The sequence below is a fragment of the Staurois parvus genome, unplaced genomic scaffold, assembly GCF_062004578.1.
Source record: "Staurois parvus isolate SC_StPar_1 unplaced genomic scaffold, SC_StPar_1.0 ptg000744l, whole genome shotgun sequence".
Classification (NCBI taxonomy): Eukaryota; Metazoa; Chordata; class Amphibia; order Anura; family Ranidae; genus Staurois; species Staurois parvus.
The window spans coordinates 2,045,147-2,064,195 of record NW_028318540.1 but is presented as its reverse complement, the minus strand read 5'-3'; the positions used below and the strand labels follow the sequence as shown (position 1 = coordinate 2,064,195).

Genomic DNA, 19,049 nt, shown 5'->3' with positions numbered 1-19,049 from the left:
TGTGTGGTGACAGGGGAGTTCTATTCTGTCTATCATCACCCCCCAGAAGCCACTGCCACTGCTAGGGTATTCGTTAACTGCCTGTTTGTTAGGTTTGCCCACTTGCCTACACCTCATATAAGTCATAATCTTTGTCTGTGAGGTGCTACAGAGCAGGAATGGTCATAAGAAATAGAATTAAAGGGCCAGAGATGTGTTTTCAGTGATGATAATAGCTTAACTTCTGTTCCCAGGAGGCATGGTTGTTGGAAATAGACAAGATGGTCATTACAGACAAACGTTTACTATTTTGCCTTGAGTTCAGCTTTAATTGTAAGTCCATCTGCACTTACAGCTTTTACTTAGTCCATCTGCAAAGTTCCACAAATACCTGTTTATGATGCTGGTAACATCCCCCTAATGTAGCTTCATGCAATGGTTTGCAACAATGCTGCACTGCTCCTGAATTCAGAGCACAGTTGCCACTCCCATGTAGGCTATGCCTGTTTGCACTACAGTAGGATGAAAAAATGTTGCAGGAGTTGTGGCTTTGTTAATCAGCACCTGGCTACATCTACAATAGCCCTGCCCACTGCTTGCTGGATTTAGGCCTGGTTCACACTAGATGCAGTTCAGTGCGCTTTTTTTCTGCATCAAAAATGCATGCACAGTGTTTTCTATGTATTTCAAAAGTTCCAGTCAGTTTCCGGTGCAGAAAAAAAGCAGAACATGCTGTATTTTTTCTGCACAGAACCATATTGGAACATAGTAAACTGCATCAAAACTGTACCAGAACTCTGTGTGGTGTGAACTGTAAGCAAAAACATATCTGGAATGTATCCGAAGTGCGTTTGTGTAGTGTGAACTGACCCTTACAGCACTGCCTCTGTTGCAAAATCCTCCCACTGTGAGCTGCAGTGTCTAGGTGGGGGAGATTTTTTTAGGCTTTTTTCCTTTATTTTCACCTGGTGATCCAGCCTGTAAGCCTATTATTGTTCAACTTGTACAGACAAAGTAACAGTTACAGGTGTGAGACAAACCATGCAACACTGACAGGGGAGCTTACAATATTCAAGTTTTAGTTATGTAAAACCTAAAGGTTCCCGAAAGGAAAAAAACAGGTGTAACTGCTTAAAAACAGGTGTAACTGATATTCAGGACGTTTAGCTGAAGCCTGCTCGGTGTACGTTACATACTTACTAATCGTATGCTCAAGTGTGACGTTTTCAGAAGAAACAAGCCATCTCTTCTTATATTCAGAATAAAGAATTCCAGATGTCCAGTTTAGGCCTGAGAAGCAAGCCTTAGACCAGACCGGCTTACCCATTACCCACCACCATACAGAGGGACCTCCCGAGGATCACCCCATTACCAGGCTGTACCTATATAGGACCTCTGGCTACCTGAGACTTCTATATGCGGATTAAGATTGCGCTTCTGGTGAGTGGGCAATCTTTCCATACTCTCACATCTGGATGCAGGATTAGTACCCACACTGGGCATATCAAGTCACAATATTATACCTTGGACTCTTTATTTACTTATTTATAGTACATACTATACGGGACATTCACATTCATGTATCATTTTTGCATAAATTTACTGGTTATCATTCATTTTTTAGCGCTGCACTTTATTTTACTTTTGCTTGTTTAAGAAAGGTTTATTGTGGTTCCTTTTGGTGCATTTAGCTGCTTTTATGTGCGCTCGCTAGTCCTTACACTTTTGTGTTAATTATTCAAACATGAAAGCTGAGATCTTCATGTAAGGTTACTGTGAGCAACACTGGACATACACTGTTCGAATTTTGACTGCCTTCTACTGAACCAGAAGAAATTCAATCAACAGGTAGCCCTGATCGCCACTTCCCACCCACTGTCCCTTGTTAAAAACTTGAAGAAGCTGGGCATAAAACTGTTGGACAAACAGTGGCTGCATCCAATCAGACATACAGTTGCAAGAAAAAGTATGTGAACCCCTTGGGATTACGTGGAGTTTTGCATGAATTGGGCATAAAATGTGCTCTGAACGTCATCTAAGTCACAACAATAGAAGAACACAGTCTGCTGAACATAATACTACACAAACATTAGATGTTGCCATGGTTTAATTGCACATAACATGTAAACATTCACAGTGCAGGGTGGAAAAAGTATGTGAGGCCCTAGCTTAATGACTTCTCCCAGAGCTAATTGGAGCCAGGAGTGAACCAACCTTGACTCCAATCAGTGTGATGATATTGGATGTGTTGCTGACAGCTGTCCTGCCCTTAAAAAACACACACCTGTTTTGGGTTTACTGGTTTCAAGAAGCACTGTCTGATGTGAACCATGCCTCGCAGCAAAGAGCTCTCAGAAGACCTACGATCAAGAATTGTTGACTTGCATGAAGCTGGAAAGGGTTACAAAAGTATCTCCAAAAGCCTTGATGTTCATGTGTACATGGTAAGACAGACTGTCTACAAATGGAGAAAGTTTAGCACTGTTGCTACTCTCCCTAGGCATGGTCGTCCTGTAAAAATGACTGCAAGAGCACAGCGCCGAATGCTGCATGAGGTAAAGAAGAATCCCAGAGTGTCAGCTAAAGACCTACAGAAATCTCTGGCACATGCTAACATTTTTGTTGACACATCTACAATAAGGAAAACATTAAACAAGAATGGAGTACATGGGAGGACACCACGGAGGAAGCCATTGCTGTCCAAAAAGAATATTGCAGCACGTTTGAAGTTTGCAAAAGAGCACCTGGATGTTCCACAGCACTACTGGCAAAATATACTGTGGACAGATTAAACCAAGATTGAGTTGTTTGGGAAGAACACACAACACTATGTGTGGAGAAAAAAAGGCACAGCACACCAACATCAAAACCTCATCCCCACTGTAAAACATGGCAGAGGGAGCATCATGGTTTGGGGCTGCTTTGCTGCCTCGGGATCTGGACGGATTGTTGTCATTGATGGGAAAATGAATTCCAGAGTTTATCAAGACATTTTGCAGAAAAAGGTACGACCATCTGTCCGCCAACTGAAGCTCCACAGAGGATGGGTGATGCAACAGGACAATGACCCATAGCATACAAGTAATTCAACAAAACAATGGCTGCAACAGCACAGAATACGCCTTCTGGAGTGGCCCAGTCAGAGTCCTGACCTCAACCCGATTGAAATGCTGTGGCATGACCTTAAGAGAGCGATTCACACCAGACATCCCAAGAATATTGCTACACTGAAACAGTTTTGTGAAGAGGAGTGGTCCAAAATTACTCCAGATCATTGTGCAGGTCTGATCTGCAACTACAGGAAACGTTTGGTTGAGGTTATTGCTGCCAAAGGAGGGTCAACCAGTTATTAAGTCCAAAGGTTCACATACTTTTTCCTCCCTGCACTGTGAATGTTTACATGTTATGTGCAATTAAACCGTGGCAACATCTAATGTTTGTGTAGTATTATGTTCAGCAGACTGTGTTCTTCTATTGTTGTGACTTAGATGACGTTCAGAGCACATTTTATGCCCAATTCATGCAAAACTCCACGTAATCCAAAGGGGTTCACATACTTTTTCTTGAAACTGTAGTTGCCATTGGGTATTTTGACAGCCAGCGGGGCCAGCTGTCAAAATGTACTATCCGTAGTGGGAGATGATGAAGGAATCTGATGGATTGTTTTCATGGAAAAAATATACATGCGTGTGGCCACCATACTACAATGGTTTCAACCAACTGCCCTTGGATCACTGACACTCCAAAGACCAACACATGGCACAGTGTCAATATCATGAATATATCTAGAAAAGGGGTCTCCAAACTTTCTAAACACATGTTCAGAATACTGTCCTGTAGACTTTGGGGGGGGGGAGGTGCAGACTGTGGCCAGTGGGATTAAAAAAAGCCATAGCATCAGAGGTAGTTGACAATGTCTCAGGCATGGTAGTCAGTTGGAGTAAAAAGATTACATAGCACCGGTGGTTAGTAGGAGGAGGAAACGTGCACAACTGTTTATATCAAATAATGCCCCATTATTGGGATCAGTGGAAGGATTAGTGCTCCATTGTTGGCATCAGTGGAAGGAAAAATGCCCCATGGTTGGTGTCAGTGGAAGGAATAGTGCCCCATTGTTGTTGTCAATAGAAGGAATAGTGCCCCATTGTTGGTGTCAGTGGAAGAAGTAGTGCCCCATTCCTGGTGGCAGTGGAAGGATTAATACTTCATGGTTGGTGTGAATAGGACTAGTACCCCATCATTGGTGTGAGTGGAAGTTATCATACCGCATTGTTGGTGTTAGTGGAAGGAATAGTGCTTCATCGTTGGTGTCAGTGGAAGGAATAGTGCCCCATTGTTGGTGTCAGTAGAAGGAATAATACCCCATAGTTTGTGTCAGTCGTGGAAATAGTACTCCATAGTTTGTGTCAGTGGAAGAAATAGTTCCACATTATTGATGTGAGTGGCAGGAATAGTGCCCCATCATTGGTGTCAGTGAGAGGAATAGTGCCCCATTGTTGGTGTTAGTGGAAGGAATGGTGCCCCATAGTTGGTATCAGAGGAAGGAATAGTGCCCCATCATTGGAGTTAGTGTGAGGAATAGTGCCCCACTGTTAGTGTCAGTGGAAGGAAATGTGCCCCATAGTTGGTGTCAGTGGAAGGAATAGTGCCCCATAGCTGGTGACAGTAGGAGGAATAGTGCCCCATAGTTGGTGACAGTGGGAGGAACAGTGCCCCGTTGTTGGTATCAGTGGAATGGTGCTTCATCATTAATCTCAGTGGGAGGAATAGTTCCCCAAAACGGTTGTATAAAGGCAAGCAAGGGGCCGCAATTTCGAAACACTGATCTAAATGATCATTTTTTAAAGATTTTTTTCTAAATATGTATTTATTTGTTATCCCTTTTTTTTTTTGCTCAAACATTTTTTCTTACATTTAATAGACACACTGCATTAAAAATAGATCTTTACAAACGTGGTTCTCAGTTGCAATAAAACGGTATCAGGCACTCTCTTAGCTATGACAGAAAAGAAATGAGATTTATGCAATAAATATATGTGTTAGTTTCCAAGGGTTATATATCTGTCTACACACAATAGTCTTTTAGGAACATACTGTATGATCATCGTCCATTCTTGCAACACATAGCCTGTGAATACTGTGTTTCCATTTGAAACATTTTATTAGCAGTTTGAAAAGTAGGGCAGTTAGCAAAACAATTTCCCTTTTTACACATTTTATTTTTATTCTGTTACAAAATCTCTTTTTTGCTCACCAACCTAATCCGCACAGGAAGTTGCACTTCCCATATAAAAAAAAAACACACAGGAAATGTTCACAGAAGAGACAAAGCCAGAGAGAGATAGCTCAGCTGGAGACGGACAACTGCATTCTAAGAGCCTATGTTTTATGTACCTTTTGTTTGGTATAGAGTTGGCACAGCCATAATAATTCTTACAGCTAGATTCCTACTAAAACCTAACATGAGCAGATTTACTTTGCTGCAGCAGTCTACACGCATGCAACAAATGATTCTATTTCATTGGCGTCCACAAGCACAAACAGTTAAAATATTTGTAATATACATTAATGCGGTAGTAAACTTTACTAAAAAAAGTTTTCCCTGAAAAACAAATGAATACTAGCACATTATGTGAAACTTACCTTAAAACAAAGCCCTCCAGTGGAGCGCTGTCACCGCTGACAGGGCTTCCATCTTCACTCAGTCCTTCCTCCGGGTTTGCAGACTTTGGCGGCTTCAATGATCGAGCCAAAATGACGTCACTCCCGTGCATGTGCATGGAAGTCACTGATAAGGCACACAGCTCTGAAGGAACAGCACGGGCATTCCGTTCCTTCAGAGCGCATGTGCTAGTGCTCTACACAGGTAAATATTTCCTAAACGATGCACGTTTAGGAGATATTTACAGTACCTACAGGTAAGTCTTATTATAGGCTTACCTGTAGGTACAAGTTAAAAAACAGGCTTTACTACCACTTTAAATTACATAACATAAATGGTATACCTTACAGCCTGGTTCACACCAATACATTTTTTTGGTTCAATAGACTTCAATGGAGACGGTGCAGAAAATGCATGTAGTGTGTTTTTGATGTGTTATGCGTTTTCAATCTGCCCAGCAACAAGTTGGCCAAAAAAAAATAAATTACATTAATACATGTTTATTTCTGTTTGGCTGTTACATAGTCTGGCTGTAAAAAGACAAAAGAAAAAAGTTATAATCCTATACCCACAGTTGATCCAGAGGAAGGCAAAAACCCCAGCAAAGCATGATCCAATTTGCTCCTGCAGGGGAATAAATTCCTTCCTTTCCAAGAAGCAATCGGATATTCCCTGTATCAACTTTACCTATAAATGTTAGTATCCAGTAATATTCTGTGTATCCAAGAAAGAATCCATGCCTTTTTTAAAGCAATCCACGGAGCTGGCCAGAACCAACTCTTGAGGGAGTCTGTTCCACATGTTCACAGCTTTTACTGTGAAGAAACCTTTCCATATTTGGAATTAAATTTCTTTTCCTGAAGACCTAAAGAGTGCCCCCATGTCCTCTGCGGTGACCTCAAGGTGAATAACTCTACACCAAGTTCACTATATGAACCACTGATGTATTTATACATGTTGATCATATCCCCCCCTTAATCTCCTCTTCTCAAGAGAGAATAATTCAGTTCCTCTAATCTTTCCTCATAGCTGAGCTCCTCCATGCCTCTTATCAGTTTGGTTGCTCTTCTCTGTTACTGTACTAATTGCACAATGCTGTACTTTCTACTCTGTTTTTAAAAAGCTTTTAAACCAATCTATAGTTCACCATATTACAATTTGACTGTACAATTTTCTTTAGATCTACCAAAAAGTATACTGTATAGTACACCAGTTTTTCCACACTGGATAGGCACAGATCACTGATAGGGCACATAGAAAATAATTGTTTGTACCCTGTTCTCATGCAGTGCTTGTGTGATTTGCGATGCACTGCTGTGTGGAACACTGCAGCATATCTACATTTTCCTGCAATGCATTGGATGGCACCACATGTCATTACACAGCAGCGCAATGCATCGTGCTGCTGTTTAGAGACATGAATGAAGTGTTACTATGTGCAGTGGTGTATTTTGGTTTTGTGCTGCCCTAGGCAAGACTAAAATCACACACCCCCATCTAAATTTGTCCCACCCCTTCCTGTTTAGGATCCACCTCTTCATCTGTAAACTCCACCCCTTCTGCTTTTGGCTCCGCCTTTTCCTATTAGAGCTTCACCTCCAGGAGTTTGTCAGAGACTGCAGACAAGATACAGGAGACGGTCAGTGACTGGACAGGATACAGGAGACGGTCAGAGACTGTGGACAGGATACAGGAGACGGTCAGAGATTGTGGACAGCATACAGGAGACGGTCAGAGACTGAAGACAGGATACAGGAGATGATCAGAGTCTGCTGACATACTATAGGAGATGGTCAGAGACTGTGGACAGGATACAGGAGACGGTCAGAGACGGTGGACAGGGTACAGGAGACGGTCAGAGACAGCGGACAGGATACAGGAGATGGTCAGAGACGGCGGACAGGATACAGGAGATGGTCAGAGACTGTGGACAGGATACAGGGGATGGTCAGAGACTGCAGACATGATACAGGAGATGATCAGAGTCTGCTGATATACTAGAGGAGATGGTCAGAGACTGTGGACAGGATATAGGAGAGATCAGAGACTGCGGACATAGTACAGGAAATGACCGGAGACTGCGGACAGGATACAGGAGACAGTCAGAGACTGTGGACAGGATATAGGAGAGATCAGAGACTGCAGACATAGTACAGGAGATGACCGGAGACTGCGGACAGCATACAGGAGATGGTCAGAGACTGTGAACCAGCTGGATAGGCCTGGTTTATACCAAGCACTATAGATATCTGGTTTGCCTACACGCATTAGATGGGTGCTGCACAACCTGTTAGACCCTGAAGCCACTCAAAGAATCTAGTCTACATCAAGCTTTCACCAATATAGTTAAACATCCAGCACCTCAGAGAAGACTCACATACTGTACCTCCTAGTAAAACGAGTAGAACCTCAAGATCTTCATAGACATTGTGCCCTTTATTGGTCATGGCCAGGCCTGGACTGGGACAAAAAATAGGCCCGGGCACTTTGAACTGAGCAGCCCAAAGCCCAGGGACCCTTTCCTCAGCTCCTGGTGGTGGAACGCAAGGGTCTGGTCGCAAGAGCGGCCTTTGCGACCCTGTTAGTTTCGCCACTAGTGCCAGTAGATTTTTATTTTTATTTACATTTTTACAATTTTATTTTTTACATTTTTTTGTAGGAGGGAAGGAAGAGAGAGAGAGGAGAGAGAAGGGGGGGGGAGAGAGGAGGGAGAGAGAGAGAGGAGAGAAAGGGGGGGGGGAAAGAGAGGAGAGAGAGGGGGGAAAGAGAGGAGAGAGAGAGAAGAGAGAGGAGAGAGGGGGGAGGGGAGAGGAGAGAGAGAGAGGGGGGAGAGAGGGGGGAGAGGGAGAGGGGGAGAGAGAGAGAGAGAGAGAGAAGAGAAGAGAGAAGGGGGAAAGAAGACACAAGGCTGGCTGGAAGTGTGGGCAGGGCAGACACAGGAGGAGAGGACGGGAGGAGGAGGGGCATCTTTCTCTCTGCTCTCCCATCTGTGTGAGGGGGGGGACTGTCAGCACTGGGGACTGCATATGCTGACAGATCCCCTGCAGTGCTGGAGGGGGGGCCGTGGGGGAGCATACAGGAGCTGACCTCATGCAGGAGATGGATAGGAGAGGCGACCGGGCGGCACATAGAGCAACCAAGAAATGCACGGTCCTCTATGTGCCACCCGGCCCACTCTCCAGGCGGCCCCATGGCTGACAGGTTCTCTGTCACCTCACCCATCCTCGCCGCCGAGCACACACGAACCTGCCCGAAAACGCCCAGCTCTAGCACACACGAACACGCCCCCCTGGCCAAGCTCAGCCCTTTGCAGCGACGACACTGGTCCTTTCTGCCTGTGGGCAATGCCGCCCCCCTGAAAAATGCTGCCCAAGACAGATGCCTTGTTTGCCTCGTGGCAGATATGCCCCTGGCTATATGACACTTCAAATAAAGTTAAAATTTTTTTTAAAGTAAGCAGTGCGATGCACTGAAACGCACATTACACTGCTTCTTGCCAGAGTCACTACACTATAAAATGCTGCATTTTATCACCTGGGCTAGTATGACCCTTAAAGTGGTTGTAAACCTCAGACATGATTATGAACAAAGCATATCCCTCTGTAGTGTGTGCTTGCCTCAAAACAAAGTACTAAGTGTCATTTTTGTCTACTTACTGCCTCGTTCCTCTGCTATAAGCATGAGTGACGTCTGATGAGTTTTCCTGACACCAAGAGAAAAATGGTGACAGTTAGGGACATCCAGCTAATTGACAGCTTTAGCTCTGTTCCTGTGTGCTCTGTGAAGGGGGGGGGTGTCCCTTCCCTCCAATCAGCTCTCAAAGCTCTCCTCACTGATGTAACTTCAGCTCCCCACCCCCTACTTCTCAGAGCTGAGAGATGCTATGTAAATTCTGCATTTTGAATGGATGTAGAGGACAGATGGTTTTAGATAAACAGGTAAAACTTATGCAGGAGGATTTGTTTCATCTCTGTGTATAACCTGAGGTTAGTCAATTCACTGGGTGTATGTAGGGTTTACAACCACTTTAGGGTGGTTGTGGAAAGATCAGATTGTAAACATGAATGGTGATCCTTGGACACTTTGTTTTCAGGCATGCGACTCTCATTTTCAGATTTCATTGAACTCAACTGAAAATAACTGTCAATATTTTTAAAATAAGGCTACCTATACTGGTGAGCTGGCTTTTTGAACTGAGCCTAAAATGTTTTATGGCTTAGTTCTATAAAGAAAATAGTTTTACTGGTAAGAGTCCACAATCTCATAGAGGAACTTTACCCTACCTATCCTAAATGAAATGTAAAAATACTGGTCATACATTATACAGTTTTCTTATTCAATTTAGTTTAGATCAGGGGTAGGCAACCTTAAAAAGGTAGAGATCTACCTGAACAACATGGAAAAGTCAAAGATCACCGGCAGAGGGTTGCCATACTACTGTGTTGAAATTGTGTGCAGTTCAGGGCAATCATGGGTTTAATTTATGTGGTGAGGAGGCAACAGATCGCCTCCTCACCTGTCAAACACACTTGAATCACTTTTCAGAGGAGCAGCACTGCCTGCTGCAACTTGTTAATGAGCCCTTAGTTGCATTCAGCAGCGGTACCCTTAGGGCTCGTTCACTCTTATAGTTGGGTGGTGGTAAAACCCTAAAGTTGAGTTGCAATTTTACCATCCCCATTCCCTACCCCCTTTAGCTGCTGAGGCAGCCTCCTGTTTTCAAGAGTTTTGGTGCACTTTGAGAGAGTGCACCAAAACCGCAGAATATAATACACTGCTCAAAAAAATTAAGGAACACTTTGAAAACACATCAGATTTCAATGAAGAAAAATATCATGCTGGATACCTATACTGATATGAACTGGGTAATGTGTTAGGAATGTAAGGATGCCCCATCATTTGATGGAAATGAAAATTGTCAACTTACAGAGGACTGAATTTAAAGACACCCTGAAAATGAAAGTGAAAAAATGATGCAGCAGGCTAGTCCATTTTGCTGAAATTTCATTGCAGCAACTCAAAATGGTACTCAGTAGTTTGTATGGCCCCCACATGCTTCTATGCATTCCTGACAACGTCGGGGCATGCTCCTAATGCAATGGCAGATGTTGTCCTGAGGTATTTCCTCCCAGATCTGGACCAGGGCATCACTGAGCTCCTGGACAGTCTGAGGTGGCATTGGATGGACTGAAACATGATTGGATTTAGGTCAGGCGAGAGTGGGGGCCATTCATTGGTATCAATTCCTTCATCCTCCAGGAACTGCCTACATACTCTCGTCGCATTGTCATGCACCAGGAGAAACCCAGGACCCACTGCACCAGCATAGGGTCTGAGAATGGGTATAAGGATTTCATCCCGATACCTAATGGCAGTCAGGGTGTCATTGTCTAGCCTGTAGAGGTCTGTGTGTCCCTCCATGGATATGCCTCCCCAGACCATCGCTGACCCGCCACCAAAACTATCATGCTGAACGATGTTACAGGCAGCATAGCGTTCTCCATGGCTTCTCCAGACCCTTTCATGTCTGTCACATGTGCTCAGGGTGAACCTGCTCTCATCTCTGGAAAGCACAGGGCGCCAGTGGCGGACCTGTCAATTCTGGTTTTCAATGGCAAATGCCAATCGAGATCTATGGTGCCAGGCAGTGAGCACAGGACGTTGGGCCCTCAGGCCACCCTCATGAAGTCTGCTTCTGATTGTTTGGTCAAAGACATTGACACCAGTGGCCTGCTGGAGGTCATTTAGTAGGGCTCTGGCAGTGCTCATCCTTGCACAAAAGAGCAGATGTTAAATGGCAAATGCCAATCGAGCTCTATGGTGCCGGGCAGTGAACACAGGGCCCACTAGAGGACGTTGGGCCCTCAGGACACCCTCATGAAGTCTGTTTCTGATTGTTTAGTCAGAGACATTCATACCAGTGGCCTGCTAGAGGTCATTTTGTAGGGCTCTGGCAGTGCTCTTTCTGTTCCTCCTTGCACAAAGGAGCAGATACCGAACCTGCTCATGGGTTAAGGACCTTCTACGGCCCTGTCCAGCTCTCCTAGGGTAATTGTCTGTCTCCTGGAATCTCCTCCATGCTCTTGAGACTGTGCTGGGAGACACAGCAAACCTTCTGGCAATGGCACATATTGATGTGCCATCCTGGAGGAGTTGGACTGCCTGTGCAACCTCTGTAGGGTCCAGGTATTGCCTTGTGCGATCAGTAGTGACATTGACTGTAGCCAAATGCAAAACAAGTGAAAAACAGTCAGAAAAGATGAGTATGGAAAAAAATGTCAGTGGCCTCCACCATACCTATTTTGGGGGTCATCTCATTGTTGCTCATCTAGTGCATCTGTTGTTAGTTGCATTGACACCAAAGCAGCTGAAACTGATTTATATATACTTATAATGCCGCGCTCCTACTATAAGTACTTAATCACATATTATGTGTCACTCATCTAAATAAATATATAAATAAACTGAATAATGATAATTAATAGTATGTGATAAATGTGACATATAGATCAATATGTTTAAATTAAACCAATATAGTGCTTAATTATACCATTTGTGCTCAATCAATAATATCAATACAATAAATTGTGCAAATATATTACATATAGTGCATGAATAAATTAAAAAGTCTTTTTTATAAATTAGTGCAATGTGCAGGTGAACTCCTTAATCCCTCTTTCCAGGTGCCGTGTGGTCTCAATATGCGCTCACCTTGATATTTGCCCAAATAAATTTAGGCAAATAAACTTTTTCTCCTTCCAGGACTGGTGGGATGATGCTCCTATATATGGTATTCCAAATGGAAGTAAAGGTCTGCTCAGATCCTCTTTTTATCTCCTCTCACTCCATACACATAGCCACTCATGGATGGACCTTTGGAACATATGTGAAAATCTCCTATTTCCCCTCCTGGGGACACCTCCTCCTCTTATCCACCTTTCCTCAGTGTTGAATATATAAATCAAGTGGAGAAAAGAAAGACCATGGTGCCTTATCCTTTTATATGAGAGTAGTTTATTGTTGCCAGAAGCGGTGATATAGCAGTATATGGCACTTATCTGGTACAGATATGCAAAAGCTGGTAATGCTCTCTGCCTCTCTGTCTGCCTCTGCTGGAATCGCCGAGCCTCTCCGATGCAACGTCGTGACGTCAGAGCTCCTCCCCTACGCGTTGCGTCACAGGGTCACGTGACTTCATCAGGGGGAATATGATTGGACATCACAACTCGCCTGTATTAGTATATATACACAGCGGCCGCCATTTTGTTGAAGACCGCATGTGCGCGGCCATTTTCTAAGTGATTTTCCCTATGTGTAATTTAGCCCAGTATTTACCCAGCTGTATGTAAATTTTCTGTCTGTCAGACGTTGCTGGTCAGATCAGCTGCATTCCATCTCCTATACGTCAGATTGAATATCCATATAAAGTACAACAGCACATTGCACATTGCACTAATTTATAAAAAAGACTTTTTAATTTATTCATGCACTATATGTATTATATTTCCACAATTTATTGTATTGATATTATTGATTGAGCACAAATGGTATAATTAAGCACTATATTGGTTTAATTTAAACATATTGATCTATATGTCACATTTATCACATACTATTAATTATCATTATTCAGTTTATTTATATATTTATTTAGATGAGTGACACATAATATGTGATTAAGTACTTATAGTAGGAGCGCGGCATTATAAGTATATATAAATTGATTATTAGACACACAACCAAGTGAGTTTGTGAAAGTGTCAGCGCACCCAGTATAATATCTAGGTTGTTTATAATTACGAATAATATACTGAACACCTCAGTCATAGTAGCTCACAAGTATTCACTTTTATTTGTAGCTGAAACTGATTAACCCCCTCTGCAACTTAACTGATCAGATCAATATGCCAGGAGTTTAATTGACTTGATGGTATACTCTGACTAAAATGTGTTCCTTTAACTTTTTTGAGCAGTGTAGAAGTCTATGGCTAAGTGCAGGAAACCCACAGGAAAGCTGCAGGTACACTGCACTGCACCCGTGGTGTGGGTACACCGCAGTGCATCAGTGTGAAAGCAGCTCTATAATATTATGCCCAGTGTATTGCTTCAAACTGATCTGAAGATCTTTTCTTTCCTGCTGCTGACACCACTCTGGACACCACTAGGACAGGATACGAGATGCAATGCAGTTGGTATCACTCTGCAGGGGATTGAGTCAGCACTACAGAGGAGACATTGTCTTGTGCGGCTCTTACTTCCTACTACAGCTCAGGGATGTCCAATTCCTATCGCCTGACGCCTGGGACATGTAGTTCCGGACGCATGGCAGGTAGTTTTTCTTTGCCCTTAGCCCTGCTGTGGGCAAGAACCAGGGCTCACCTGTCAGGTGGAAGCAATCGGGGAGCAGCGCTGCTGGCGATTACTTCCACACAGCACACAGTGTCAGCCTCCCCCCCGCTATGTGTCCAGGGCTCCGCTTGCCCATCTGTGGGCCCGAGACTGGTTCGGCAGGTGCCGAACCAGTGTGGTATAGGGGAGAGAGGAGGAGAGCTGACACATCCGCTCCCCTCCCCAACCCTTCTTCTCCTGATCCGGATGTGATGTGACGTGACTCCCGGGTCCCTGTTTGCCAGATTCCAGGTCATTGAGGCCGGGAAAGAATGTAATGTGGTGTGATGAGCCTGCATTACATTCAGTGTAGTACTAGGGAGACATGCAGGGTTTTTTAGACCCTGCATGTTTCAAAAAAGAGAACCGTCACCAGAAATCATCACATAGGGAACTTTTTCTCCCATATGTGATTTAAAAAAAAAAAAAAAAGTAATTTTTTTTTTAAATGGAAGTTACACCTAAGCATATAACACCCCCAAATTTTTCAAGGCTCCCCACCCCGACATATGTATGCACGCACAAACGTAAAAGCGCATACTCGGGCGCCTACACATGAAAACGACAATTGCGATACACATGTTACATATCGCCGCGCATGCCAGGAGAGCAATAATTCTAGCACTAAACCTCCTCTGTACACTATACTGATGACCTATAAGGGGCTTTGCCTATAGAAAATATAAGGTACTAAAGTTTGTTGCCATTTCACGAGCGCACACAAATTTAAGGTTTGACAAGTTGGATATCTATTTACTCGCTGCAACCTCGTCTTTTATATCTTACAAAAAATTGGATAATTTATTGCTTTTTGCTATCCTAAAATTAACGTGTGTATTTTTTACTGAAATTGTGTGTTTCCTAGACCTTTGTGACAATATCATGTGACATAAAAAATTGGAACTACCGCTATTTTATTCTCTAGGATCTCTGATTTCAGAAAATATATCATGTTTGGGGGGTTTGTGTAATCTTCAGGCCTAAAACGATTTTTTACACGTGTGCAAATAACGCAAAACAGCTCTGGCAGCAAAAGGGATAAAGGATAAGCCCGACATTCCCCTTTCCTGACGAGTAGCCAATCGGTGCTCATTACACTGCAAGGTCTTTCTCCTCCCCGCTAGTCCCCAGGTGCTGTGCTGGAGACAGGCAGGGAAGGGAGGAGGAGATAAACAGCGCAATGTTAAAAATATTAAACGTTTAAGTCATGAAGCCATAAAGCCACTTTTGTTTTTAAAAGCCCCAGACATTACTTAAAGCAGATTTAAATACAGTTTTGGTTAAAATGTATTTTTATCAGGACAAGTAGATTGTCATGAGGGACAAGTAGATTGGGACACTGATTTAGTCCCTGGACAAGTAGTTTTTTCAAAAATCTCTACACCCCTGCAGCTCCAACTTTACAAGCCCCTCTGCAATAATGAGCATGTATGCCTAGGTTCATTCCCCCTGGAGGTATACTAACAGTGTTCCAAAGCTCACAGTGTTTTCCTAGCACTTTAAACAGCACGAGAGTATAAAGCGAAGAGCTCTTTCTCCCGATAAAAGTACTTTATTTAAAAAGGGCACAGTATGCAAGTTACAACACCTTATGTGTTTCAGTAAAATCATTTTTTTTTATGAAACGTGTAAGCTGCTGTAACTTGCACACTGTACCCTAAATCCATAAAGTACTTTTATCAAGAGAATGAGTTGCTGGCTCTTCACCTTATACTCTCAGTCTCTCTACATTGCACTCTGTTTGATGCTCTGGGATGGTGGGTCAGCAGGTCCAGAATGCGACCTACCAGTCAACTGGCCGTGATCTGCTGATAGATTACGATCTATGTGTTGCTGACTCCCTGCTTTAGACTTACCATTAATTATGTAGTGCAAAAGCCTGCCTGCCTGGATACAAATTGAAAGAGTTTAGATTTGACCTCACATTCACAAAAATATTTAACTGCAATTGTTTAAGATATAGAAGGGAGGAGGCAGGTGAGTGGATGCTATCTGAATAGGTCCAGCTTAATTTGGGGGGCCTCAAATTTTTGGCCCAGTAATTATTTAAGCATATTCAAAACATATTTGAGTTGTTTATAAATATGGCAGAAACGTCAGAAAAAAATTGGCAGGACATGTTAACAAAAGATTTCCAATTTTAGGATTTCTTCTAAAGTGTAAACTGTAGGATTACATTCCTCTTATTTGCCCTACTTTGATCTGTTAGATATACCCTTAATAGTGTTTTATATCTGTTCAACAAGTACAAAAAATAGTTGTTCATCCAGCCAGAAATCTGATAATCTCCTGTACTCTCTGCCTCTGGATTGTTATGATTTACCATTGTTCCCTGCAATGCTATTATCTCTGTTACTCTGTTATTTTTGTAATCTACAAAACACCTCCTCTAGAATGAGAGGGAGGTGTTTTGTATTCCTAACACAGTGTTATGTAATCCCTCTCCTAGAGTGGCAATGTGGCTCAGTATGGTTGTCATCCTAGGACACAAAATAACTTAAAACAAAAATACAGTCAAAGTTTTCTTTGGCCATACATCTCTTGTGGATCACAGAACTGTACTTACTTTTGCTATCTTGTGACTCAGATTCACATGGCAAAGCGAATCCAGACTCTGGAAGGATCTCGACAATATTGTCAGAATACACCCATCTGCCTGATGGACAGCTGGCTCCACCTCTGTGCGCAGCTCAGCGCCTGAGCCTACCCCCACTCCCTCTCCAGTGAGAGCTGAAGGAGCAGAGAGAAGAGTGGTGACTGACAGCCACGGCTCTCTACTCTGAGAAGACCATGAACTGAGCGATCAGCAATCATGCGATTGTTCAGTTCTCAGGTTGAGGCAATTTGGGACAGCTACAGCACAAAAGTGAGTAATTTCAGAATAGGTAAGTATAGACTTCTTTCATTTTACAGGGTAGATAGAATAGGTTTCGAATAGGGGTAGGAGTAGATTTAGCCATAGTTAGAATTTCAATTCCACTTTAAAGTGGTCGTAAACTCTCTTTTTGAAAAACCTGCTGACATGCAGGATTTTTATAACAGAGGAGACCCTAGAGGTCTCCTCTGTCATAGATGCCCCCTCTGCCTATCAGCAGGTAATACGGTCTGAGCCACGCATGCGCAGTTCAGACTGCATTTATGGCCCGCTCTGTGTGCTGCGGCAAAGTGACTCCTGTGCACATGCCTGGGAGTGATGTCACCGCAGTTCGGCCATTCTAATACTAATGCATTATCACTGAATCCTGCAGGGGGGGACCTTTTTTTCCTCCTAAGAAGACTTTACAACTACTTTAAGCTGTAATACAATCAGTTTTTATTCTTGGATCCAGATATGTTGTAGGGCCGGTTCACATTACTTGCATGATAAAATTCCATGTTTTACCGCTCAGATAATGTTGGTTCTGTCTGGCAGTGCCTTGCTCTTTTAAAGCACAGAGCAATGTTTACTTTGTTTTTTAAACTCTATTGAAACGTTACATTGTGACATTTCATTCAGAAACGGAACTGTGGGTAAGCGACTGGAAAATGCAGCCCCGTTGCAGATTTCCGAAGGCTGCGTCTAATTGTGCACAGGGCACCTATGAGACGACTCATCTGTGTGTGCCATTGCAGAGGTTAGCATTTTTCCAGTGCAGAAAGCCGCCAATCTCTGCACAAGTGCTAAAGAAACCTTTAGATGTCCTAACAGGGAGTGACAAGAAATACAGCTGGAATCATTGATCCAAACAGCTGCATCTCCTTCCATCCGTCCACATACACATGGTACATTGTCTGATTACAAGGCACCATGTGACAGGCACATGTCATGTGATATCATGGATTGCAGTGCACAGAATTAAAGGGACGGATGGAGATACTCTCCTGTGTGCGATACTTCCCAGCCCCACCCATCTGTCACCCCGTGCTGACACTGTCATTGCCGCAGACAAAGGGTATGTGTGCATAAGCCGATGTCAGCGATCGGCCAGACCCTCCCCTGCACGGACTGTCATTGCCACCTACCTCAGTGCCACCCTGACACTGCAGTCTCCTTGACTGCCCATGGTGCCCGTGTGAAGGTGCTGCCTGCGCTCCCCAGGATGTCCCCGGGCACGGATGGGGGGTGTCCGCTCATCCTGATCCTCCCTGGGGGTAGCCCTGTAACCCCCGGACCTCATCCATGTCCCCTCACATCAAGGCAGCATCAGCTGTACATCTCCGCCACCGAACAATAGGTACGACTGGAAGCAGAGCGGTGACCAATCGGGGGCCAGGGGATGCAGGGCACGCCCATAGGTAGACCGTTCGCCAATCACGTGCGGGAGGGTAGTGCCTAAATTTTTAAACAGGCTTTTATGGTCCTCAGATGAGAGGATGTAGAGGGGAGGATAGAGATGGGAGCAGGGAAGAGATCCAGCTGGCAGGGCAAAGTAAGGAGAAAACAAAAGGGGCAGATGTGATGTCAGGACAACATCACACAGAGGGGACAGTCACTGATATTCTTAGTTCCATGAAAGATCCAGTCGTAGATGAGATTCTGGTATACATTGCCTTGTTTCCCATCTACATAGATTCTTAGGGCAGGATTGCATTAAAGCAGAACTAAAGGCAAAAGTTTTTTCTTCTAGTTTTGGATGTGAGGAGAGGGATATTAGAATCCCTGTCAGGTTTCTATTGCTGTGTCCCTGTTACTGAGGATTACCCTCTCTGTGGGGTCAGTTCACTAATGATTATCAAAAGTAATATTTGTGAAAATGTAAGATTTTAATCAATATCTCAACACAAGAACAACTTCCAAAATTTTGATAAAACTGAGTTTTATAGAACATTTGTTTAGCTGATTACATGAACGTAAGCTTAATAATATAACTTACATTGCAAAAGCTTCATTTTTACTCAAATTAGTTGATGCAAAAATGAATACACCCCACAACAAAAACTAATCCATCTAGTATTTTGTATAACCTCCATGATTTGTAAAGGAAAGCACCAAGTCTTCTTGGCATGGAATGAACAAGTTGGTGACATATTGCAACATCTA

General features: G+C 43.4%; 1 protein-coding gene across 6 annotated transcripts in view; it reads right to left on the bottom strand.

Annotated features, from left to right (window-relative positions):
* KIF21B (kinesin family member 21B) overlaps positions 1-18,262 on the bottom strand; it is a 400,290-nt gene extending 382,028 nt beyond the window's left edge. For 5 of the 6 annotated variants that reach the window (XM_089654107.1, XM_089654109.1, XM_089654108.1 and 2 more), the window contains exon 1: positions 18,032-18,261. In XM_089654107.1, coding sequence (XP_089510233.1) covers positions 18,032-18,186 — 155 coding nt within the window. In that variant the 5' untranslated portion in view covers positions 18,187-18,261. Of the gene's footprint in view, positions 1-18,031 lie in introns of all 6 variants that reach the window. The other variant, XM_089654112.1, reaches the window with a different exon arrangement.
* Positions 18,263-19,049: the final 787 nt, after the last annotated feature.